Raw genomic sequence first — 23,176 nt, 5'->3', positions numbered from 1 at the left:
TTTTAGGAGTTAGACTTGTCCAGGTGACTCCTACTCACCTCAACTGGGAAGTCATCCGGATCCCTGTCTGATCTATATGCTATTCCTCTGGGCCCCCATAGCTCTATGCTTACTGCTAACATAACTGTTATGTTGCCACTATGCTATGATCATTATTGACTTGAAGACAGCTTAAGTCAGTTGGCTTCTAAAAAGTGCCTGGCACCTAAAAAACAAAAAGGAAATTGCCAAAACCACAGTAAGGCCGATTTCTGACAGCCTGGATAAAAGAAAGGGCTCTCCCATTAAAATACAAGTAGATCCTGGATACATTTCAACAAACATAATGGTCAGCATATTGCTGGGCTCGTTAGAAAGTAAGAGAAATCACTAAAGGAAGAAAAAAATAACATTAAGCTGAAACCTATATGAAGGAGTGAACAGTGTTGTGAACAGAGGCTAAACCCTGGGCCTAGCCAAGGAAGGGGAAAAAACCTGGGACTCCTGAAAGAAACTGAGCCCCGTGAAGGGGCTAACACAGTCCCAGGTCAGGAGCATCATTTGGCTCCTGGCAGAAGCAAATGCAAATCTCTGCAGGAAAGTGCCCCCAATTTAGGCTCTCTGGATTCCCATAGATTAAGTTTAACAAAATTTGAGCTCAAAACCCCAAGATTGAAAATATACAAAGAAACAAGCTACCACAGGCAAGAGTGAGCAGAAAACAAAACAGATTTAGATATCCAGGGAAGTTACAGAAATACAAAATAACAAACCCAACGAGTTTCAAAAATTTAGCATCATAGGGTACCACATCTCTGAGTACAAATGATTAAAGTTGAAAGTGGGTATCTAAACGGTAAAACTTTAAATATTCAGACGTTTGGAAGTTCAAAAAATTGTTCTAAATAATTCACAAATCACAAATCATAAAGGTAATTTAAATATCTTAGGACTAAGTTATAATTAAAGTACTTTACAACAGAAAAATTGGGGGGATATAGGGAAACAGGTCCTTAAAAACTTACAGTAGAAAAAAATAACAGCTTGAAAATTAGGTTAGGTGTCAAAATTAAGATGTTATGGAAGAACATAAAATTAAATCTAAAGAAAGCAGAAAAAAGGAAATACTATAGATAGTATCCATAATTAATGAAATGTAAAACAAAACATAAAGGAGAGGATCAACAAAACCAAAAGTAGTAGCTGAATAAGTAAAATAACAAATTTCTGGTGCAAAAGAAGGTAAAAGTAAATAGTAGAAATGAAAAACAAAGTACATGACTACCCAGAGAGCACGGGGGAAAAAAAGGAAAAATTTTAATTTAAAAAAAAAGACATGAAATTACAAAATCCTAAAAAAAACACTTAACCTAAATTGACTCAACAAAAAATAGAAAGTCCAATCAATGGTTAAAATTTTTCCCAAAAAGGAATGCCAGGCAAAGATGGTTCAACAGTTGAGTTTTACTGATCTGATGTCAACTCTTCCAGAGAATAAGAGGGAACAGTTCCCAACTCAGAGGATGCACAGATCAAATGAACCATCTTAGAAACATTTTTTTTGAAATCTTACTAAAAAAAAAAAAAAAAAAAAAGGCACTAACAGGTATAAGAATGTTCATAGCAGCACTGTTTGTAATAGCAAAAAAAATGGAAACAATCCAAATGTCCAGTAATAGGTGAATGTGTAGAATACAGGTGAAAAATGAGCAAATTATAGCTACTTACAACATAGATGAATCTTAAAAATAGTGTTAGGTGAAAAACTGCAGGGGACTATTAGAGTACAAAATTTTTGTAAAGCTAAAAAAGCAAAACTGAGTATTTTAAAAGAATATTATATGTATATGGTTAAATATAGAGATACACATATATTTGTGTGTGTGTGTATGTAGGTAACTAATAAACACAAAGTTAAGGACAGTGGTTATTGTCCGGGGAGAGGCAGCAGGATGGCCAGGGTAGGAACACAGGAAACTCAACGGTATTTCTAATGTTTTAATGTATAATTTGGGTGATGGGTCAAAGGTATTCACTTAATTATGTTTCATAATTTATTCATGTTAAATATATTCTTTATATATCAAATATTACATATTATAATTTTAAAAAATATGCTGTGGTGGAAATGAATGAAGTCTCCCTGAAAGAAAATTTATTTCCTGGGCAGAACCAGATTCCCTGACAGAAGCTACCCTATGCAGAAGACAAAGTAGGTCCTCAGTAAATACTGGTTTACTGCTTTTCCAAAGGAGAACATAAGGTCTGGGTTCCCTTCCTATTGGTGCTGATCTGCAGAGCTACCTCCTGCCACACACCTAGCCTAAACCCCACAATCCTGGCTAAGTCCTGACACATGTATGACAAGAGACTGACACCTGGTGGATACAGAATGGATTTAATAAAATGGCTAAGAAGTTCATCTTTCACTCCACTTGGTGAAAGCTGGCAGTAGGGTCGGGAAAGCAGAATGAGTAGGGAAGCAGAATGAGGAAAAAACGAACATTCAGAAACAGGAAAGGGAAGGATCTCCATCTCTGAAATGTAGGAAGTATCATCTAAATGAGACCAGAGAGAGTCCTTAAAGGAGAGGGACTTCCCTCTCATTCCTTCTGAGCCTACCAGAGGAAAGAGGCTATTATTATAGCTGCAGTAAGGAAAATGCAAGACAGGGAGGGGAAAAAGGAAACAGGTGTAGCCGATCCCAACCTAGCAAACTAAAACCACATGTACTTTATAGTGTGGCCCGCGTCAGCTGCCTCCCCAGAAACTGCCCGTTTGGAGACCTTTGTGATTCTAGGGAGGCTGATCCCAGGCTTTCCCCATGTAGAATGAACAAATTAGCATGTACCATCCTTCTGGCCACAGTGATTGGTTAGGGGTGGGCATGTGACCCAGGATGGCTTAATCAGAGTCAATCTTGATGCTTCTGCTATGATTCCTGGCACAAAGATGTTCCCTTTTCAGGTTGGATATAAATGAGAAAACGTGTAATCCCAGGAATGCTGGCAGCCATGAGGTGGCCCAGGTTTAAAACGATCCTATAGAAGGCAGCAGCAGGGGGGGAGATCAGGTATTTAGAAACGGATTGAGCCACTGCATCAGCTCTCCCTGGAGCCAGTACTACCTCTGGACTTCACAGTTACGTGAGCCAGGAAGTCTTAATTTTTAAGCCAGTTTGTAAGGTTTTCTTTGATTTAAAACCGAAAGATTCCTAGCCTATACATTCATCATACTTACTCCATCCCTATCCTCCCACAGGATAGCAGAGATCCAGGTAAGACAGTCACTACATTTATCAAGGACTCTAAAGCCAAAGGTATTGAGCTGGAAACATCAGAGGCAGGAGCCAGACACTGTGTAAGACAAGGGGGCCTCAGCGGTCTCTACAGGAGAATGAACTGCCTTAGGAAAAGAAGAGCCAAACGAGAAGCAAGTGCAGAGAAGGGCCTCTACTAGGCAGGTAGAGTTAATGTGAATATAAACACTTTTCTCCACGTACCTATCAAGGGGGTGTTGCTTGGGGGTCTTTCCCTTCATGGGATAAGGAATTCTGAAGCATGTGCCCTTTTAAGTCTTTATTACCCTGTGCTGCGGTGTCTACCTCTCCCTTTGGAAGAGCCTCCTTTTGGCTTCTACTGCCCTTGATGACACTCACTTTTGAGGTGACCAGAGGAATTTTATCTTCTGCTTCTTTGGCATGCCGGGAACTGGGACCCCTTCCTCCTCTGGAAACAACACCATCTTCCTGATCCCGGGCAAGCACCATCCCCTTCTCAGCCCCTCCCACTGGCCCTGGCCTCCCTGACCCTCTGGCAGAGTTGCTCTCCCCTGCAGAGGCCCATGTCTCCCGTGGTAACCTGCAGGGCTGGGCAGAGTCCACGGCAGCTGCTGACTTGTCAGGGGTAGAGTTCCTTTCCCTACTTCCACCTGATTTTTTTCGAGGGCGCCCCCGTTTTCTTTTGGCATCACTTCCTGTATCCTCTATATCCTGCTTTGCTGCTTTAGCTGGTGGATCCTGCCCAATGGCCTCACTCACAGGTACTTCCGCTGTCCTCTTGACACCTTTGTCATGGGGTCCTGGGTCACCACCTATGCCTACCTCCCTGTTCTCTGTGCCTCGTGGCTGAGCGAGCACCCCAGGTAGGGCTTGCCCAGGCCCAGGCCCAGGCCCAGGCCCAGGCCCGGGTCCAGGCAAAGCAGGAACAGCTGGTAAGATCATGTTAATGATGGGCACAGCTGCCTGGGGTCCCCCAGCCCTACTGGGCAGAGCCACTTTCAGAGGGCCTGAAGAAAGCTTGGGGGCCAGGATGGGGGGAGAGACTTGGAGTGGTGGAATAAGTGAGCGAGGGGCCCGGGGAAGGAGCAGAGGCAGCCGGGCCACCAGGGCATTAACCTGTGGGTTATTGGCTGCTGGGGCTGGGCTCTCCACTACACTCTTCTTCCGCTCTCCACGTGCAGGAGGGCCAGCCCCAGCCCGGGATTCCGGCTCCTTAGGTGGCTAAAAGGTAAAGAGAGGACACAGTTAAGTGGGAAGACTGGACACTGGAGTCAACACAGGCATAGAAGGGTGAGAAAATATGGGGAAAGGGATACCAAAAGCCCCCAGCCCAGGGCAGCAAGGTCAGGGGCATCAACTTCCTTACCTGGGCTGGTCTCTCTGGTTTCTTATGGGCTCCACCCTCTAGGCTCTCGACACCATTCTTGGATTTAGAGGACCGCTCCCGAGGGGCATGTTCATCGTCGTCTGTGGAGGTGCAGGAAAGGTAGTAAGGCAAGGGCGAGGAGGAAACAATGGACAAGTGAGGCAACTCTGACTGATGGAGAAGGAGGAAGAAGGCGGTCTAAGGCATGACCTAATGTCCTATAAGGGCCACTAGAAATAGAAAGCAAATGCAAGGTGTCTCTACCCTAGCAGGTGGGAGGGCCTATGAAGTTGAAAGTGGCAGAGAGTTTCTCAGGACTTGAGAGATGATGGTCCACCCACCAGCAAGCCCCACTGCCTTGAGTACGTGGGCAGGGGCAGACCGGGCAGAGATGAGGTGCTGCTGCAGGAGGAAGCGGGCGACCTCAACGATGGAACTGAAGGACCGTTTCAGGATTCGTTCTGCCCAGTCACAGGTCAGAGCGCAGGCTGCCTCAACCAGTTCGTCCCGGGGTGCTGGGGTTACTTCTGGGCCCATTTCTGGCTGTGGTGGGGAAGGACATGCCCAATCACACTCCACCTTGGCCCCTCTCAGACACCAGTGTCAACCACAGCAAGACCAGACTGCAGATGGGAGTAACTCGCCCCAGGAACCCACAAATTCTCTTCACCGTCTGCCTGAGCCATCGGGTAGGTAAAGGGAATATCCTGTACACCCAGAAGCTACGTGCAGAATGACCTAGGCTGTGTCACCCTCTACTTCGGAGAGAAGAATGCAATCGGAGGGTTGTTTGTTACTTACACTCTCAAAGCCCTTCAGGTCAAGTCCAGGTAAGGGTGGCATAGACACCAAGGTCTTCCTTCGTATGCCACTGTAGCAATATCTGAGACAAGTTAAAGAGCAGCCAACAACGGGGATCTCCAAGCCCCGTGGGAAGGTTAGGCTGTTTCTACTCCTGGCCCTCCACACCCTAAGTTTTCCTCCCCAGGTCCGTCCTCCAGCCCCAACCTCTCCACTCAAGGATATTTGGACTGGCCTCGGCCACCAAGCCTTCGGGCCTTGATGTCAGGGAAGATCTCTCTGATGATTTTGCCAAAGTTGGCGGTGCTGAGTGGGCGACAACAGGCAAGGCTCTCACAGTACTTCCTGAGTAAGTGGGGGGAGGGGGCAAAGAGGGAAGATACTTAGACACCAGTGAGTATCGAATCATGGGTAAATTCGGAGGGTCCCTGGCATCAAGTATGGGAAACCCCTTAACAAGTCAGTGGGGCTCTATCAAGGCAGGGAGCTCTCCAGGGGTGAGGGAGTAGTCCCAGCCCACCAACCCACACCCCGGCCCCCCATTCACCCACCGATAGGCATCATAAACACTTTGCTTTGGCAAACAGGTGTCAGTATGCTCTTCTAGATGGTTGCGGATCCATCTATAGGCATACATGTACTCCTCATTGCTAAGTGTACTTGGCTCTGAGCTGCAAGAGAAGTAAAAGGGACACACCTTACTAAGATCCTAATAGTTGCTGTGGTTCTCAACAGACTACCACTTCAGCAGTGCTGGACCAAATCACTCGGCCCAGAATCCACCTTTTCCAGGTAAACCAGGACAGCACAGGTCCTTTCCTTCTCTATCAAGCGGTTATGAGTATTCCTAGTCACCCAGCCCCATCTCAGTGAGCCTTCCTTTAAGAACCAGAACCTCTGACGCCTTCAACTGTAGCACCAAACCTACCTTTTGTCTCCAGTACTGGGTCCTGAGGGGAGCTGAAGGTAGAGATACAGCTTGTCGTTGTCTGAGAATTTCTGTACATCTTGCTGAGGTTGGGAGGAACAGAGGCAGGGGAAAAAAAATAAGGCCAAGAAGGACCCAAGGTAGGATCTTCTGATCCTTCCTCCCAAATTGGGCTGCCTTAGAGACTGTCAGAGTGAAAAAGGACCTTAGAAATGATCTGGCGCCGGGTTCTCACTCTATCTGAGAGGCACCTAGGTGAGCTACCATGGTGAGAGGGGAGTGGAGGGGATCGGCTTTGATTTTATTCCTACTGAGTGTCTATACCACAGGTCACAGAGAGATGAACTAAGATGCTCAAGGTCAAACTGGCAGCAAGTTGCAAAGCCAATTATCTTCTGACGGGGAAGACAACACCGCTTGTCCCACAGAAACCTTTCATTTAGGCATACCCTCTTCCTCCTCCTCCCCCCTGCACCAACTCCATCTCTCTACTGCCCTCTTCCCAAAAACACTTACCAGGATCCCCTCGACTTTGTTCTGCACGGCCTTGCTGTGGAGGAGAGGAGAAAGCTGGAGGTCACACACAAGATTTTCCCTGGTGTCTTACTGTTAGGGAGAGGAAGAGGGCTGAGAGGACTGGCAGGTGCTCAGCAACGGCTACCATGATGGAGAATCTCCCAGTGCTCACAGGCACTTGCTCAGGGAGAGGCAGTTCATCTACAGAGGAAGTGAAGTGCTATGGTTCTGGAGCAAGACTTGGAGGTGGTGAGGAGTACTTACGAAATGGTACCTCGGAGCCTCTGAAGAAGGGTGGTGGGTTCTCCCGCCTCAGCACTACCTGAGGGGGCCCGTCCCCCAGTCTTGGGGCTCTTAGCGTCGGGTTCATCTTCTGCCATCCTAGCATGAGGGCTAGAGTTGAGAGGAGACACGACGGGAAGATTCAACCTCCCTTCCCCTGGAGCCACCCGCCACTCCCCAGGAGCTCCTCGTCTCCCTACCCAGAAACACAGAGAAACAGAAAGCCTCTGAATGTCCTCAGTGGTCTTTTTTTCTCACCACTTGCCTTCTCCCCAAATTAGAAATGATCCCATTACTTCTCCAGGCCCATATACACCCAAAGAGATCTCTGCCACCTCCATTCTATCTGCCCCCCCCCCCCCCCCCCCCCCGCTTCCTGCAGTCTCCTGAGTGTGGAAAACTGTACAGGAAGAGATAGGCGGGTTGGGAATCCACGTTAGAAATGTCCATTTCTGCCTCTGGCCCCGTCCCGCCCTCACCCCCTTAAAAAACCAAAAACAAGAACCACCACAAAACAAAGTTCTCCGATTCTCCTCACGCCTGAATTTTCCTGGGAGGTCAGAAAGGATACGAACATACTCTGCCCTTGCAGGCTTGGAAAAAACTGGGCCCAAGTTCTCATTACTTAATCTCGCCACGGCTTCCCCCGCGGCTCCCCCTCCCCACGTCGCCGGTCCCTACGTCATCTCCCTCAACCTCCCATCCTGAGGCGCACCCCCACCTCCCTCCCTTCCCCCTGCATTCAATTCCGCGTTGCTGCAAGGTGGGAGGCTTTAGAGGGGCGAACTCCTGGGCTGGGCGTAGGAAACCCGGTTGGGGGAACGGGGTCCCGGATTCGGGGCACGTGCACATGGGCGAAGGAGCTGTTGAAAATACGGTCACAATCTCTTTCTGCTCTCCTCCCAACTCATACTGCCCCCTCCCTACCTTTGAACACTCGCCTTCCAACACAAGCAACAATAAAGGTAAGGGAGAAAGAGAAACTACCTCGTAGCCACCTTCACTCCAGCCCAGCCCCACGGTCCTGGCCCAGAGGGCTCGTGCGTTGCTTTATTTTCTTTTTTCTGAGTGGCTGGAGCAGTCCCGATCTGCCTAGAGACTCGCGCGGCCTGTTCTCTCATTGGTCGTTGCGGCCACCCGGAGACAGAAGGCGCCGGGCTCGCACCGGCGGCAGCTAAAGTCTGCCTGGTAACAGATTCTGATTGGTCAATAGGGGAGGGAAAATCCAAAGTTGGTCTTATTTGAGTGAAGAGGGGGAAGTCCGGGTTAGGTTTCGGTTAAAACTGGGGTCGGTTGGGACTGTCGGTCCCGAGAGGTTCTTCTCTTAAAGGGACCGCAGGACGAAAGGCCGGGCGCTGGGCACCCTTTGGAGCTTTCTTTTCCTTTGCCCTCGTCTTCAGGGTTTCAGTTTTGCCTTCGGTTGTCAGAGCAACTGGAAGAAAAGAATCAGTGGCTGATAAAATAACTGGAAAATTATGGGTGGTAGTGATGGAGGTTCGCTGAAAGTTCACACCATCTCCTTTTGATGAAAAATAAGTTGAACACCCCACCCTCCGACCCCCGCCCTCAACACAGCCTACAGGCATTCACAGCAAATCTGCAAACACGGGCTCACGTTGCTCTCTGATGGAGGCCTCAAAGTCTCAGCAGCTGTACCACATTAAGTTAAAATGCCAAGCGTTTCTTGGTTTCCCGTGGGTATTTTATTTACTTCCAAAGAGTTGCTAATGTATTAGCATACCCGTAGTTCACTCGGTGAACACTGGAATTTTGACTGACACCCCCAGGGGGTGCTGGATGCCCACATGAACTCTTGAAGAGAACATTGTGCTGAATAGGTCATGGGTTCTTAACCTTTCGGTTACGGCTTTGTTTAGATCGCGAGTCAAATGAAAGCAGTGGACCCTCTGCTATGAAAAATGCACGTGAGGACTAAGTTTTGCATCTAATTTCAAAGGTAAGGGACTGCAGGTTAACGATTTTTTGAATGGATGTATTTTGTTTGGCACAACAGATACGTTACACCTAAAACTGTATTTGGAGTCCTGACTTCTAATACATTCTCTAGTCTCATCATCAGTGTACTTTTGTAAGGAGGACAGCAATGATGCCTGATCTTGTCACCTTTGCCCTTTTTAGCCTCCATTTATCTACTACTAGCTTCTGTGGGTACTGGGAGAACCCAGGGAATTGCAGAGTTTGGGGGAATAAGGATATAGTGGCAAGACGGTTTTCTAATAACAGCAAAAATGTGTCTGATGTTTACTGTGTGCTAGACACCATACCAAATGCTAAACACCTCATTTAATGCTCCTGGCAGCTCTTTGAGGAAGGTACTTACCGCCTCCGTTTTCCAGGCAAAGAAACTGGGATTTGGAGAAGTGAAGGGACTTGTCCACAGTTACATATGTAGTTAAGTGCTGGAATCAGAATCCAAAGGCAAGCAGTCTGCCTTCAGAGCCCATTCTCTTGAACACTGTCCTAGGCCGTGTAGATACATATTCGTAGATATTCATATACAAATATGGATATAGACTGATGGAAAGGTACCCCCAAACACCACCGTTTGGTATGAAGGGAAATATAGAGCACTTGATTGGAAAAAGAGTTTGGGGTAAATTATGCCAGCTTAGGAATTCGCAGGTGGTGGGGAATAAATGGAAATTTCAGGAAAGAGAGAAAAAGTATCATAGCTCTGCAAAGGAGATTATTTTGACAGCACTGTAGAAGGTGAGGTTGTGTAGGAGGAGAGACTTGAGATGGGGAAAAAAGGCAGGTATTCATTTATGCCAGGCATTGCGCTAAGGGCTAGGGATATAAAGCTGAATGAGGTATGATGTACCTTGTCCTGAGAAGTAACAATAAAAATTATCTGGTAAGCATCACCACAGTAATAGCAAGAATTTATATAGAGTTTAATATGTGCCGAGGATTCCTCTAAGGGCCTCCCGGATGTTGCCACTTTATCTCATAGCAACTCTAGCCGATAGGTACTGTGATTATCCCTATTTTACAGATGAGAAGACTGAGGCATTGAGAGGTTAATAATTTGCCCAATGTCACACAGTAAGTGAGAGAGCCAAGATCTGAACCTAGGCTATCTGGATTCAGAATTTGCTCTAAACACTATTGTACAATGCCTACTAATATTGGGAGTGAATTTGTTGAACATTAGAAAGCAAACCATAAAAGAAAAGATGGATAAATTTAGATACATTAATATTAAAAACTTAAATTTATTTTTAAAACCACTATGAAAAGTATATAAAATCAAGCCACACGTTGGGAGAAGATACTTTCAAGACATATAACTGACAAAGGATTATTATCTGGAGTTTATAAAGGCCTTCTACAAATAAAAAGATAAATAGCCAAATCAAAAAATGGGCAGAGAAGATCAACAGGAATTTCATGAAAGAAGCAGAAATGGTTCATAGACATATGAAAAGTTGTTCACTCTCTATAGTAATCAAGAAATTCCAAATTAAAACCACGATAAGTTGCCATTTCATACCCACTAAATTGGCAACAATTCCAAAGTCTGGCAATGCTGAGAGCTGACACGGCTGTGGGCCCAGAGGCGCCCTCACCCACTGCTGGTGGGGACGTGGTTTGCTGTAATCATTTTGAAAGAGTTTGGAATTACTTGATAATGTCGAATATGGAAATATTTTATAATTCAACAATCCTACTCCTACAAACATGCCTTGAAAACAGAGGCAGTAGGATTTATAGTTTCACTGTTTGCATTAGCAAAACCTGGAACCCCAATGTCCATCAACAGTAGAGTGAAAAGTTGTGGTATATTCATATGATCGTATATTCATACGATAGGGCAGTGGGAATGAATGAGCCACAGCCACGTGCATCTACAAGGACGAATCTTTAGAAACAGTGAAAGAACTATAACACGGAAGAGAACATACAGCACGATGCAATTTGCAAAATTTGATGGCAGGCAAAACTGCATAATATATTGTTTATGGATAAATACATATGTGGTAAAGAGTAAGAGTAATAGAATTATTACCATAAAAGTAAAGATATAAGTTACCTTCAGTAAGCAAGGGAAAAGAGTTTTGGGAATGCTTCTTCAAGAGCCAATCGACAATGTCTTCCATAGGATCTAATTTAATTTGTTTGTTTTCCAAATAGATGGACAGTCTTTTCAAAATATTTATCATTTCCTTCTTCTTCTTCTTTTTTTTAAAGACTTAATTTTTTTAAGCAATCTCTATACCCAGTGTGGGACTCGGGCTCACAACCCAGAGATCAAGAGTTGTGTGCTCCACCAACTGACCCAGCCAGGCGCCCCTCATTTCCTTCTTGTTATAGCTTTCCTTTCATACTCTTATCAGGTGCTAAGTTCCCTTTTTTATGTTTATTTTTATTTTATTTATTTATTTTTATCTTTGAGAGAGAGAGAGAGAGAGAGAGCATGAGCTGGGAAGAGGGGCAGAGGAAGAGAGAGAGAATTTCAAGCAGGCTTCACTGGGATCATGACCTGAGCTAAAATCAAGAGTTGGACACTCAACCAATTGGGTCACCAGGTGCCTGCTAAGTTCCCTTTTATAGTTGGGTCTGTTTCTGGACCTTCTTCTTTTCTATTGACTCTATTTGTCTATTCCTCCACCCATAACACACTGGTTTTTTTCTTTGTTTGTTTTTAAGTAGGCTTCACACCCAGCGTGAAGCCCAACGCAGGGCTTGAGCTCACAACCCTGAGATTAAGACCTGAGCTGAGATCAAGAGTCAGACACTCAACTGACTGAGCCCCCAGGTGCCCCAAATAATACACTGTTTTAATTAATGTAATTATGTAGTATGTTTTGCTATCTGATGCTGAACATTTTCCACTCTAAGTTTCATTAATTAAAATAGTTGTGTCTACATATGGAAGATTGTATTTTCCAAATGCGGCCACAACAGTGTTGCTGGTTTCACAGACTATTCCAGGACCTTGCCACTTCCCCATCAAGAGATGGAATCTATTTCCTGTCTCCCTGAATCTGGGAAGGCCTTTGTGACTATCTCAGTGAATGGAATGCAGTGAAAGTGATGCTGTGTGACCTCCAAGTCTAGGTTAGAATAGCTGGTACAGTTTCCTCTTTGCTGTCTCTTGGGACACTCACCCTTGGGACCCAGCCACCATGTTGTGAGGAAGCCAAGCAGCCACATGGAAAGGCCATGTGTAGCTCATAACCCCAGCCAATGTCCTGGGTGACAGCCAGCATTAATCATTGGACATGGAGTGAGTGAGCCACTGGATGATTCTAGCCTCTAGTCTTTAAGCTGCTCCAGCTGACACTGAATGGAGTCCCCATAGAGACCTGTCCAAATTGCAAATTTGTGAGAAAAAGTAGTGTTGCCATTGCTTTAAGTCATTACTTGTTGGGGTGGTTTGTTACCCAGCGATAGATGACTGGAGCACTATGCCTTTATATTTCCTGCTTAGTTCTAGAAACAGCTTAGGAATTTCGTACATAACCCTCATCCCTCTAGGACAACACATTCTGGTAAGTATGCTCCATACCCATTTCATGTTCTTACAAACCCAGGTCCACCCAACCCAAGGTTTTTGTTCAATTTTTTTCCTAAAAATGGGGTATATAGGGACGCCTGGGTGGCTCAGTCGGTTAAGCATCCAGCTTCAGCTCAGGTTGTGATCTCACAGTTCATGAGTTTGAGCCCCACGTCGGACTCTGTGCTGACAGCATGGAGACTGGAGCCCACTTCGAGTTCTTTGTCTCCCTCTCTCTCTGCCCCTGCCCTGCCCCTGCTCTCTCTCTCTCTCTCTCTCTCTCAAAAATAAATAAACATTAAAAAACTTTTAATGGGGTTATACTATTCTCTTATATATATAACTCTGCAACTTAATTTGTTTACTTAACATAATGTTGTACATATTTCTCTAAGTCAGGTAGTGTTTAGAGCAGAGAGTTTGCTAGACCTCAAAAATCAGTAAGTCAGGAAAGAGACTCCCAGTAGGGTGCCAGAGAATGGCCAGGAGCAGATATTTAGAACATGCAGCCAGGCAATCAACTTTGGAAGATGCAAGAAGGAGGGTGATCCTCACTAAGATAAATTCAATTACCTGAGGTTGTCCTGAAAGACTTACCCAAATTACAATGGGTAGGAGGTCTAATCCGTCTAAAGGGACCAATGATGAGTGGACACCTTCCAGAACTCTGTCATACTCTTTGACATGGTGGCCTGGGACTACAGCTTTTCTGGGCATATCCTTGAGCTCAGCAAACTCTCTAGAACTTTCCAGATGGTATCATAAACCAACTTGTGGAGCTGACCATGGTGCTAGCAGGAGCCCCTAGATGATACATTGGACTCAAGACATGCTAAGCTCAGTTTTGGCATTCTTGCTCCCTTAGTCTGGTGTAGGGGCATGGGGTGGTATCTTTGTGAGTACAACAGAGAAAGGTCCTGTCAGGATGGGTACAGCAGGGATTAGGGAAGATTTGGGTCATATACTGCTGGTGACTGGGTCATCTGTGACAGGAAGTACAATCTTCTTTTTGGAGTTTCTGTTTTAGTGATATAGGATCAGAAGTACAGATCTAGGATCAGGATACAGGTGAATTTTTAAAAAGTTTTTATTATGAAAAATTTTCAAACATACAAAAGGAGAAGGAAGTATATAATCCCCTGCATACCTATACCTATCACCCTACTTTAAGAATTTTAACAAGAGGGGTGCTTGGGTGGCTCAGTTGGTTAAGCATTCGACTTTGGCTCAGGTCATGATCTCATGGTTTGTGAGCTTGAGCCCTGTGTGAGCCTGGAGTCTGCTTTGGATTCCGTGTCTCCCTCTCTCTCTGCCTCTCTCCCACTTGTGCTCTCTCTCAAAAATAAATAAATGTTAGAAAAAAATTTAAAAAAAGAATTATTAACAACATCTGGTCAATCTTGTTTTATCTGTACCTCCTCCACTCTCCAACGTACCTGCTCCTGGTCATTTTAATAGAGGTGCTCATTATATCAGTACATCTGTAAGTAACTTAGTATTCATGTAAATACTTCAGTATAACTAAAAAAATAAGGACTTTTTTTACATAGTCCCAATGCCATTATCATGCCTAAAAAAATTAAACATAAGTTATTATCATTGAACAGCCAGTGTCCAAATTTCTCTAATTTTCTCAAAAATGTATTTCCTGTTATGTTCAAATCAGTATCAACAAGATCCAAACGTTGCATTTAGTTTTGGTTGATGTGTTTCTTAAATCTTTTTAAACTATACCCTCCCTCTTTCAACTTATTCATTGAGGAAACAAGTCATTTGCTTTGTAGAATTTCCCACATTCTTCATTTTTACAATTGCATCTTTGTAATGTTTTTAAGCTTTTGAAACTTGTTCTTCTGTCTCCTATATTTCCTGTAAATCGACTGTGAGATCTAGAGACTTGTTCAGATTCATTTTGATGTTTTGGCAAGAATACTTCATAAGTAGCACCTAATGCCTGGTCATTACTCTTTTTGTGGTGCAGATTGATTAGTGAGTTCTGGTTTTGCCGGTCAGCTCTATCCATTATAAAATTTCATTTTGGTGTTTCACTTAATGGTTTTAGCAGCTACTGGTGACCACTGGTTAGGCTCATTTGTCACTAGAAGTTACAAATTGGTGTTATCCAAATTCTATCATTCCTTTTTAATGTACTAGCTGAAATTCCTTAAAGATCTTTTCCTCATCAACTATTTGGTTGTCCTAAGGTGGATTCCTGAGGAAAAGCAAGATAAATACTTGATTCTTTCTCTTTGTTCTCCAGTTTTCAGAATAACAAGATGGTTTTCTAGTATCTTTCAAACATGACCAATTAGAGTTTTCCTATGTGTGTTTTCATGAACTTCTGGATTTTAACATAGTGTATTTCAATCTATTTCAATTATTGTTCTCTTTGAAACTCTAATTGTCCCATCTTTGGCCAGTGGAAGCTCCTTCATGTTGACTTCTGTGTTATTTTTTCTTTTGAGATAATTGTAGATTCACTTATAATTGCAAGAAATAATACAGGTAGAGAGAGAGAGAGAGAGAGAGATCTCATGTACCCTTTCTTCACCCAGTTTCCCTGATGAGGCACTTTGCATAACCATAGTGCCATATCATAACCAGGAAACTGACTGACATTGATACAACTCACCAAATTTCCTCAGGTTTCACCAGTTTTACATACACTCACTCGTATGTACGTATATGCATATTTAGTTCTCTGAGATTTTATCACATTGTAGATTTGTGTAACCATCACAACAGTCAAGATACACAACAGTTCCATCACTAAAAGAATCCTCTGTGCTACTCTTTGATAGCCATCCCCCCCCCGACACACACCCAGTCCCATCCCTAACCCCTGGAAACCACTAATCTTTTCTCCAGTTCTATACTTTTGTTATTTCATGAATGTTATATAAATTGAATCATAATATCTATAACCTTTTGAGATTGTTTTGTTTTTTTTTTTTACTCAGTATAATTCTCTTGAGATCCATCCAGACTGTTGCGTGTACTAATAGTTCATTCCTTTTTTATTGCTGAGTATTATAGTCCATGGCATGGATATAGCAGTTTAACCATTAATCCACTGAAAGACATTTGGATGGTTTCCAGTTTTTGGCTGTCACGAGTAAAGCTGCTATGAACAACTGTGTGCAGATTTTTGTGTGAACATACATTTTCAGTTTTCTGGGATATATGCCCAAAAGTTCAATTTTGTTGTTGTTGTTGTTGTTGTTTTGCTTCAGACTGAGAATTATTTTGTCTTTTACGGTGACTTTGCTTCCTTCTTCCTCAACGTGGCCTTTTCTCTCCCTCTAGTTGTACAGTTTGTTCTCTCAGTCCTCAGGTCGATTTCTTGGTTATTCAGAATGATTTGACAGTTATGTAGCCGTGTTCAAGGAATGAAGCAAGCCTAGGGTCTTCCTACTATACCCCCATCTTAGCTCCCCCCACTCATGTTTGGTCTTTTTTTTTTTTTAAGTTTATTGATTTATTTATTTTTAATTTCTTTTTTAAATGTTTATTTATCTTTGACAGAGAGAGAGAGACAGAGCATGAGTGGGGGAGGGGCAGAGAGAGAGGGAGACACAGGATCCAAAGCAGGCTCCAGGCTCTGAGCTGTCAGCACAGAGCCCGACGCAGGGCTTGAACTCACAGACCGGAAGATCATGACCTGAGCCAAAGTCGGCTGCTCAACCGACTGAACCACCCAGGCGCCCTTTTTTAAGTTTATTTATTTGTTTTTTGAGACAGAAAAAGAGAGACAGTGCCAACTGGGGAGGGCCAGAGAGAGAGGGAGAGAGAATCCCAAGCAGGTTCCGTGCCACCCAGGTGCCCCATGTTTGATCTTTATAAGGAATTGACAAAGTATTTTCCAGAGTAGCTGTACAGTTTTACACTTCCACCAGCAATGTCTGAATGATTCAGTTTTTCCCCATCCTGGCCAACATTTTTGTATTGTCACTATTTTCTATTTTAGCCATCATGATAGGTGTGTAGTGATATCACATGGCTTTAATTTGTATTTCCCTGATGTCTGGTAATGTTGATTATCTTTTCATGTGCTTTCTTGCCATCTTTATATCCTCTTTGGTGAAATGTCTGTTCACGTCTTTTGTCCATTTTCAAACTGGAATTTGGGTTTTTTTTTAACTGTTGAATTTTGAGAGCTTTGTGTTCTAGATACAAGTCTTTGGTCAGATGTGTCCCATGTCCTTTAGATATAACCCCTGTAGTCTTCATAGATTCTGGCATGGTAAGTGTTTGAGGCTCATTTTGTTGAATGGAATTTTAAGCCTTTAGAAGTATTAGAAATTTTCTTAATGTTTATTTATTTATTTTGAGAGAGAGAGAGCAGGGGAAGAGCAGAGAGAGAGAGAGGGAGAGAGAAAATCCCAAGCAGGCTCCGCAGTCAGCACAGAGCCCGACGTGGGCCTCAAACTCACAAACTATGAGATCATGACCTGAGCTGAACTCAAGAGTCAGACGCTTAACTGACTGAGTCACCCAGGTGCCCAAGACCTTTAGAAATATTTAAATATGATGTAGAACGATATGATCCTTTTTCTTTCTGAAGCAGTTTGGTCATTGAAAAGGACAGGGGAGAAACTTAGGAGAGAAACGTCTAGTAAGACACACTAGATCCCAAGGCCCCCATAAGTCACGCATCACACATGCCTCCTTACTTTCATTTGTTCAGTAAAGCATTCTTTGTGCTAAGGCACAAGCCAGGTGCTGGGAATAAGCAGGTAGTTTCAATGTAATGTGACATATGTTCATGCTGAGGTTAAGTGCAGGAGGCCCCATCCTGGAGAGGGGGCCTAAAAGCCTCCAGGCTGTGGAGGATGGATTGAAAAAAATAGTGAAGTTTAGGAACACCAGTAGACACTCTGTCCCCTCAGGTCTCCTTGTGACAACCACCTCCAAAGTCTTCACATTCTGTCTGGCCATAGAAGTGAGATTTGGGCACCTTCAGTATCATGTTGTAATCCCTGGTGTGAACTAGTCAGTCCCCCGGAGTCCTCGTCAGGACTTTCCCATACAAGATACAAAGGATCGGCAGAAGCGGGGTCACAGACTGTGCCCCCAAAGACAAGGTGATCTAAGAAATAGGTTCAGTAGTTTATTTCTTGGTAAAGCAATTTCCAAGAGTTTGTGTAAAAACAGCCAGTGAGCAACATGCAACAGGTGGTCAGTAAATGAAGACACCACTCAATACATCCCAATAGCCTCTGTTTGGCTTTGGTGGGACTACCTGCCAAGGCTTGGGGGCCGAGAGGGAGCAGCGTGAAGCCAGGTGTCTGAGGAAGTGAGGGCTCAGATGTGGGATGGGGCTACCTGGGGTGGACTTCAGACCCAAATGTCAGAGCTGCAGTCACCCCCGGGGTAGCGGAGCTCATGGGCCAAGGCCGGGCCTAGGGGCTCCTTCCCAAAGTCCACCAGGAAGTTGGGGTTCAACTTCAGGCCTCCCTTTACTGTGTCTACATCGATCTGCAGCATCACAGAGCCTTCCCTGGTGGAAAGAGGGAGGGGGTAAGAAAGAGGTCAAGGGTGGCCATCCCTTTCCCCCAAGAGTTTGTGATGCAGGGGTGGGTCCTAAGAAAGGAGCAGGGCCTGTATGGCGGAGGCGGGTGGGGTGCCCAAGGAGTCTTCAGGAAACCAGACTCTTCTGGGAAAGGAGGACTTGGGGAGGGGAGCCCAGGGCTGTCTGCTTCTCACCTGATGAGATCAGGGTAAAACTGCTTGTCCCAGGCACTGTACAGAGATGTGGTGACGTACAGACGTTTTCCGTCTAGGCTCAGCTGGATCATCTGAGGGCCTCCGGGTACCCGTTTCCCCTTGGGAAAATCAGGGGTCAGGGCCCGTGATAACACGCAGGTCCTGGGAGAGGGATCATGGAGCATGCCCCCACCCCATACTTCTCCAGCATGGATATGAGGGTACCCATGAGCTGGAGTGGAGGGTGGGGGTGTGCAGGTGAGGGGTGGACGTTAGGGGTAGATCCTCACCTTGACCACCAGGGGCTCTGGCTGGGATTTTAGCTCCTGGTCCTCCAGCACTTGCACGGGCCCTCCCTTAACAATGCTGCCCCCAAGGAAGAGCTGGGTGGGGGGATATGGAACAGAAAGGAGGACGGTGGTGGGAGGTGAGGACATCGCAGGAAGAGCAGGGTGCCTCAGTCAGCATGCCCACACTCCCTCACTTGTGGCCACGACTGCCCACAGTCCTGGCCTGTGCCACCCCTCAGTCTGCATTTTTGCTATTCCTGAACCTCCTTGATCATCCCCCAGCCACTTCCTACCGTCCACCTCATCCCCAGCCTTCTTCCTCCCCCTTCTCTCTCCCCCATCGTGTTAGCACCCTACCTGTCCCGTGAGGCGGGGCCTCTGAGGGTCAGAGATGTCATACTGCCGCAGGTCCCCATGCAGCCAGTTGCTGAAGTAGAGGAAGCGGTCATCCAGAGACAGCAGGATGTCGGTGATCAGGCCTGGGGCAGGGGTGCCATTCAGAGGCTGTAAGGACTTTTGTTCCCCGGGGCCAGGAATCAGCCTTCTGACTCCCAACGTCCCCTGGACACTCACCGGGCATTTCAGGCAGCATCCAGCCCTTCACTTTCTTGGGGGGCACCTGGATGACCTTCTCCACTGACCAAGTACCTCCCTGCGTCAGGAGGTGGACGGTGGGGTTAGGCAGAGAGGTGAGCCTGTTAGATTGGGGACTTGGGGTTGCATCTGGGTCTCCCCAGCGCCTGCTGTCTGCAGTGAGACAGCAGATGGAGGGCCCTCTTGCCACTTGGGTCTAACTCCTGTGCAAGACCCTTAAGGTAGGGATGATGTCTCCTTCACCACTACATTCCTAGCACTTAGCACAGTGCCTAACATAGAAGCCCACAGACGGTTTTTGAATGAATGAGTAGGAATTTAGGATTCAGGGGAGAAGAGAGATAGGACAAGTGGCCTTGGTTTTTGTTCCTGGAGAAATAGGGCTAGCGGAGTCAGGCAGAGGGGCTTGGGTCAGCCCTAGAGAGAGGGGTGCCTCATGGCTACGGATGGCTGGGAGGACAGGGCCAGAGGACACGAGGCACCTGATTCTTGTAGAAGCGCTGGATGGTGGAGCTGAGGGCACAGCCCACGAAGCCCTGGGCCGCGTCTGGGTTGTGCAGGAAGCGGACCTCCAGGGGGATGAGCCCGTCCTGCAGGGGCAGGGTCTGCACGATCTCATGGCGCTGCCAGTCCCACACATGTAAATGGCTTCCATACAGCCCTGAGGAAGGGATGGGGCCAGAGGATGGGCTCAGGATCAGGGCAGGGCAGCATGAGTGAAGGCTGGGGCACAACCCAGGGCATAAGGTTGAAAAACTGGTTGGAGGGATAAGAAGGATGCTTGAGCAAGCTGGAGTACTCATCGAGTCCTATACCATCAATCACCCCAAGAGTCGGGTTCACAGGAGAGAAGTAGGAGACCTGAAGAGGGGTTTTCAAGCAGAAAGTAGGGGTGTGTGTGCCCAGGCTCCTACTGGCCTATGGGGGACAAGTCTCACCTGCCTCTACATCAGCGGGGTTGAAGCCATCTCGAAGGACATTGGGAGCCGCCCATTCACTGCTGATCATGACATTGTGTCGAGGCTGGTACCAGAAGTCATAGCCCATGGGTGCAGCGCCCCCAGGCCGTTCCCATGTTCCCTTCACCTCGAATGTCTCTCCATCCAGCAGCACGAAACCCCCTGAACAGTGAAGGAAGTAAAGTGGCAGGTAGCAACAGTGGAGATGCCAGCCTTATCCAGCCCTTGCCCCCAGGCATGTCCAAGGGGCTGCAAGTCCATTTCATGGTGCCCCTTCCTCCCCCTGGATTTGCTAGGTCCTTCAATTCAGGTGCCCAAAGGGTTCCATCCAGGGGACCAGGTGGGAGGGGACTCATTCTGGTGCCCCTACCTCCCATCAACTTCATCCCGGTCCTAGACCACAGGGGACATTTCTGTCCCCTTGAGCCGAGAGTCTGGGACTCAGAAGGCTGTGGCTCTCTTGCCCAGCCTCTCTCTCAGTGTGGACTCCCTTCCAGAGGCTAGGCTCCATTCTGCTCACTAAGTTGTATTTTTTTAGAGCAGACAAATTGCATATACTCGTTATTCACTGTGAATGCCTAACATGTCCTCCCTTGCTTAGTGTGTTATGACGCCTTGATAGTCCTTTGCAAATACAACTAGATGTCAACTCCTCAGTGGTATTAAACCTAGGAGGGTCACATTCCTCCTACCTCTGAGAAGGAACTGGTGTCCCACTCCAAGCCCTCAAATGGAATAGGTAAGGTTCAGAGAGAAACAGCTCAGTGTGGTGATTAGGTCATAGATTCTGGAACCACTCTGCTGGGTTTGAGTTCTGCCTCTACAGCTTATTAGCTGTATGACTTTGGTTAAGTTATTTACCCAGCCTGTGCCCTGGCTTTCTCATCTGGAAAACAGAGATGCTAGGCACACCTACCTCATAGGTTGTACCTGGCGCACAGGAGACATTGTGTAAGTATTAGCTAAGACAGCACCATAAATGAGAGTGCCGATGTGAAGATTAAGGACCCCACGGACTGTGAGACTTGCCCATGAATTCGTAAAGGCTGATATTAAATGTCTGTGTTTTCCGGGGTCATGTCATAGTCCCCCAGAACATAGGGCACTGTTCTGACTGAAATTTCTAAGTGAATTTGTCATTCAAGTTTCATCTTTATAGAAATCATTGAAACGACTAAAGTTCCTTGACTATAGTTTAAATTTTGGGTAAGACCCAGCCCTCTGGTTCTCCCTGGAAGGTCATTCAATCCCTCTGCCTCAGCTCGGGAGCTGTTCTCCCCACAGATGTGCCTACAGTACCAACAGGTACCTTTGCCATTGCCTTTGGGGTCTCCCAGGGAGCTGACCATCACCTCCCCACTAGCCAGGCAGTGGCTGGTATGGACGTAGCCCAGGTCACACTTGGCATGGATGTCTTCAGCCTCAATGACCTGGATATGGGTAAGGAATGGCATCAGAATGTTATAGGGCTGGGGGGACCCACCTGTGACTCCCCCATCCCCCCACTCCTATCTGCTGACACCATCATATTTTTTCCTTCAAGACATGAACACAATTTTCCCAGGGGGAATATGGCAGAGATTCAGTCTGGTAGCTTCTGCAGAGCAGCAAGGGAGAGTCTGAGAGATTAACTCCGCAGGCAGAAAACACTGACTTCTCTCCCATCGTCTGTCTTGAAGGCACTACGACCCTTGAGACCAGAAGCTCCTCCCCTGCTGGGCCATCACCAGCATCAAGGCACAAAGATGGCACTCAACCATGTGTTGGGAGGGGTGGTTAGAGGCTCCTGCCTGAGGGAAGTCCTTGGCTCATAATTGGCTGGGGGAAAAAAGGGCTCCTTCCCTCTCTCAGAGTCAAAACAAAAAGCTCCTCCCAACCCCTCTAGTGCCCACCCCCATGATTCTATATGGTGACCACCCGCAGGCCTTGGTAACCCTCCTCTGAAGTCCCGCCCCCGCCCCCTGCTGCTGAGCCCTGACACTGTGCAAGAGCTGAAGGCAGCTGGCTGGGGGGTGGCCTGTGGCCTGGAGGGTGCCCAGAGTGGCATGTCCATTAGGTCCTTGAGCAACAAAGGCAGGGAACATGCCTTGTGTAGCTTCGGGGCACGGGGCTCGGAGCCCACATCCACCACATAGATGCGGGAGGACATGAGACAGGGCAGCATCAGTTTGGTGCGGGACTTGGTGCTGTCCCCGAAGCAGCTGCTGCAGGTGTTCCATCCTGAGTGATGCAGTTCATCCTTCAGGTTGGGCATGGGCAGCCGGTGGATGACCTAGGATGGGAGAGGGGGCAAGGGGTGGTGCTCACCCAGACCATGCCACTGGGATCCCTGGACCCACTTGGGCTGGGCAGCACAGCACAGGCTGGTGTTCATCGTTGTCCTGTACCTTGGGGGTGCCCTTGTGCAGTGAACAGACTGTACAACCGTACCCAAGGAGGGTGAAGAAGGATGCAGCTGGGGAAGGGCATTGCCGGGGCCAGGGCTAGAGAGAGGACTCAGGGTACTCCAGTGCCCAAGCTGCACCTCACCTGGCAATAGTGGGGAGACTTGGGGTCAACGTCCACGGTGGCCAAATAATCCGGGGCCTCAATGCCTGTGTTTCGGTAAATACAGGGCAGGTAGATAATCTCTTCCCTGGGTCCTAAAGAGTAGAAAGCAGTTAGTGGGGATGGCAGGGTAGAGAGGAATGATGGGCACGGAGCTGGGCATGCCCGAGGCTGAGGCCTCAGGTCTCCTGCCCTCACCGGCAGTGGGATCAGTAGAGGATGATGGCTTTGCACAATTCCCTTCTGGGGGCACAGGCTGGCAGATGCTGCACACTTACCTTTCATGGCCTCCAGAGGGGTAGGGTAGCCCGGTCCACACTTCTCACACTTTGTAGCTGTGAAAACAATGAGGCAGGTTGGCTCTGTCACTCCCTGCAGGGTCAAGGCTCCTTCCCTACCTGTGGCAA

The 23,176-nt window shown here is 46.8% G+C and overlaps 2 protein-coding genes and 2 long non-coding RNA genes across 11 annotated transcripts in view; 2 read left to right on the top strand and 2 right to left on the bottom strand.

The window, feature by feature from the left end:
- RFX5 (regulatory factor X5) lies at window positions 1-8,284 on the bottom strand. 4 transcript variants are annotated; one of them, XM_078451442.2, is made up of 10 exons: window positions 8,080-8,284; window positions 7,135-7,263; window positions 6,871-6,904; window positions 6,355-6,437; window positions 5,978-6,097; window positions 5,652-5,771; window positions 5,427-5,508; window positions 4,967-5,168; window positions 4,626-4,726; window positions 1-4,480 (listed from the first exon to the last, which is right to left on the bottom strand). In XM_078451442.2, the coding sequence occupies exons 2-10, from the start codon at window positions 7,248-7,250 to the stop codon at window positions 3,485-3,487; spliced, it is 1,854 nt and encodes a 617-aa protein (XP_078307568.2). In that variant the 5' UTR covers window positions 7,251-7,263; window positions 8,080-8,284; the 3' UTR covers window positions 1-3,484. The 4 variants fall into 4 exon arrangements, with proteins under 4 accessions (XP_078307568.2, XP_078307565.2, XP_078307567.2 ...); XM_078451439.2 differs by having other exon boundaries at window positions 8,140-8,282; XM_078451441.2 differs by lacking the exon at window positions 8,080-8,284 and adding an exon at window positions 7,732-7,805.
- On the top strand, window positions 3,921-7,128 carry LOC144617184 (uncharacterized). 3 transcript variants are annotated; one of them, XR_013557371.2, is made up of 6 exons: window positions 3,921-4,020; window positions 4,895-5,100; window positions 5,220-5,314; window positions 5,614-5,775; window positions 6,162-6,218; window positions 6,684-7,128. It is a non-coding gene; the product is annotated as an uncharacterized LOC144617184 (long non-coding RNA). The 3 variants fall into 3 exon arrangements; XR_013557373.2 differs by having other exon boundaries at window positions 3,925-4,020; window positions 4,898-5,100; XR_013557372.2 differs by lacking the exon at window positions 3,921-4,020 and adding an exon at window positions 4,667-4,745.
- Window positions 8,002-23,176, top strand: part of LOC132671665 (uncharacterized) — a 20,755-nt gene continuing 5,580 nt past the window's right edge. The window contains exons 1-2 of the long non-coding RNA XR_009607211.2: window positions 8,002-8,117; window positions 9,030-9,109. This is a non-coding gene — a long non-coding RNA (uncharacterized LOC132671665). The remainder of the gene's footprint in view (window positions 8,118-9,029; window positions 9,110-23,176) is intronic.
- Window positions 17,771-23,176, bottom strand: part of SELENBP1 (selenium binding protein 1) — an 18,505-nt gene continuing 13,099 nt past the window's right edge. For all 3 annotated transcript variants that reach the window (XM_060622725.2, XM_060622726.2, XM_060622727.3), the window contains 11 exons: window positions 23,048-23,104; window positions 22,752-22,864; window positions 22,309-22,494; window positions 21,532-21,652; window positions 20,202-20,384; window positions 19,746-19,924; window positions 19,243-19,321; window positions 19,027-19,148; window positions 18,670-18,762; window positions 18,380-18,498; window positions 17,771-18,173 (listed from right to left, as the gene is read on the bottom strand). In XM_060622725.2, the coding sequence (XP_060478708.1) occupies window positions 18,011-18,173; window positions 18,380-18,498; window positions 18,670-18,762; window positions 19,027-19,148; window positions 19,243-19,321; window positions 19,746-19,924; window positions 20,202-20,384; window positions 21,532-21,652; window positions 22,309-22,494; window positions 22,752-22,864; window positions 23,048-23,104 (1,415 nt within the window). In that variant the 3' untranslated portion in view covers window positions 17,771-18,010. The remainder of the gene's footprint in view (window positions 18,174-18,379; window positions 18,499-18,669; window positions 18,763-19,026; window positions 19,149-19,242; window positions 19,322-19,745; window positions 19,925-20,201; window positions 20,385-21,531; window positions 21,653-22,308; window positions 22,495-22,751; window positions 22,865-23,047; window positions 23,105-23,176) is intronic.

The sequence above is a fragment of the Panthera onca genome, chromosome C1 (genome assembly GCF_046562875.1).
Source record: "Panthera onca isolate mPanOnc1 chromosome C1, mPanOnc1 haplotype 2, whole genome shotgun sequence".
NCBI lineage: Eukaryota > Metazoa > Chordata > Mammalia > Carnivora > Felidae > Panthera > Panthera onca.
This window is presented reverse-complemented; position numbering and strand designations above follow the sequence as displayed.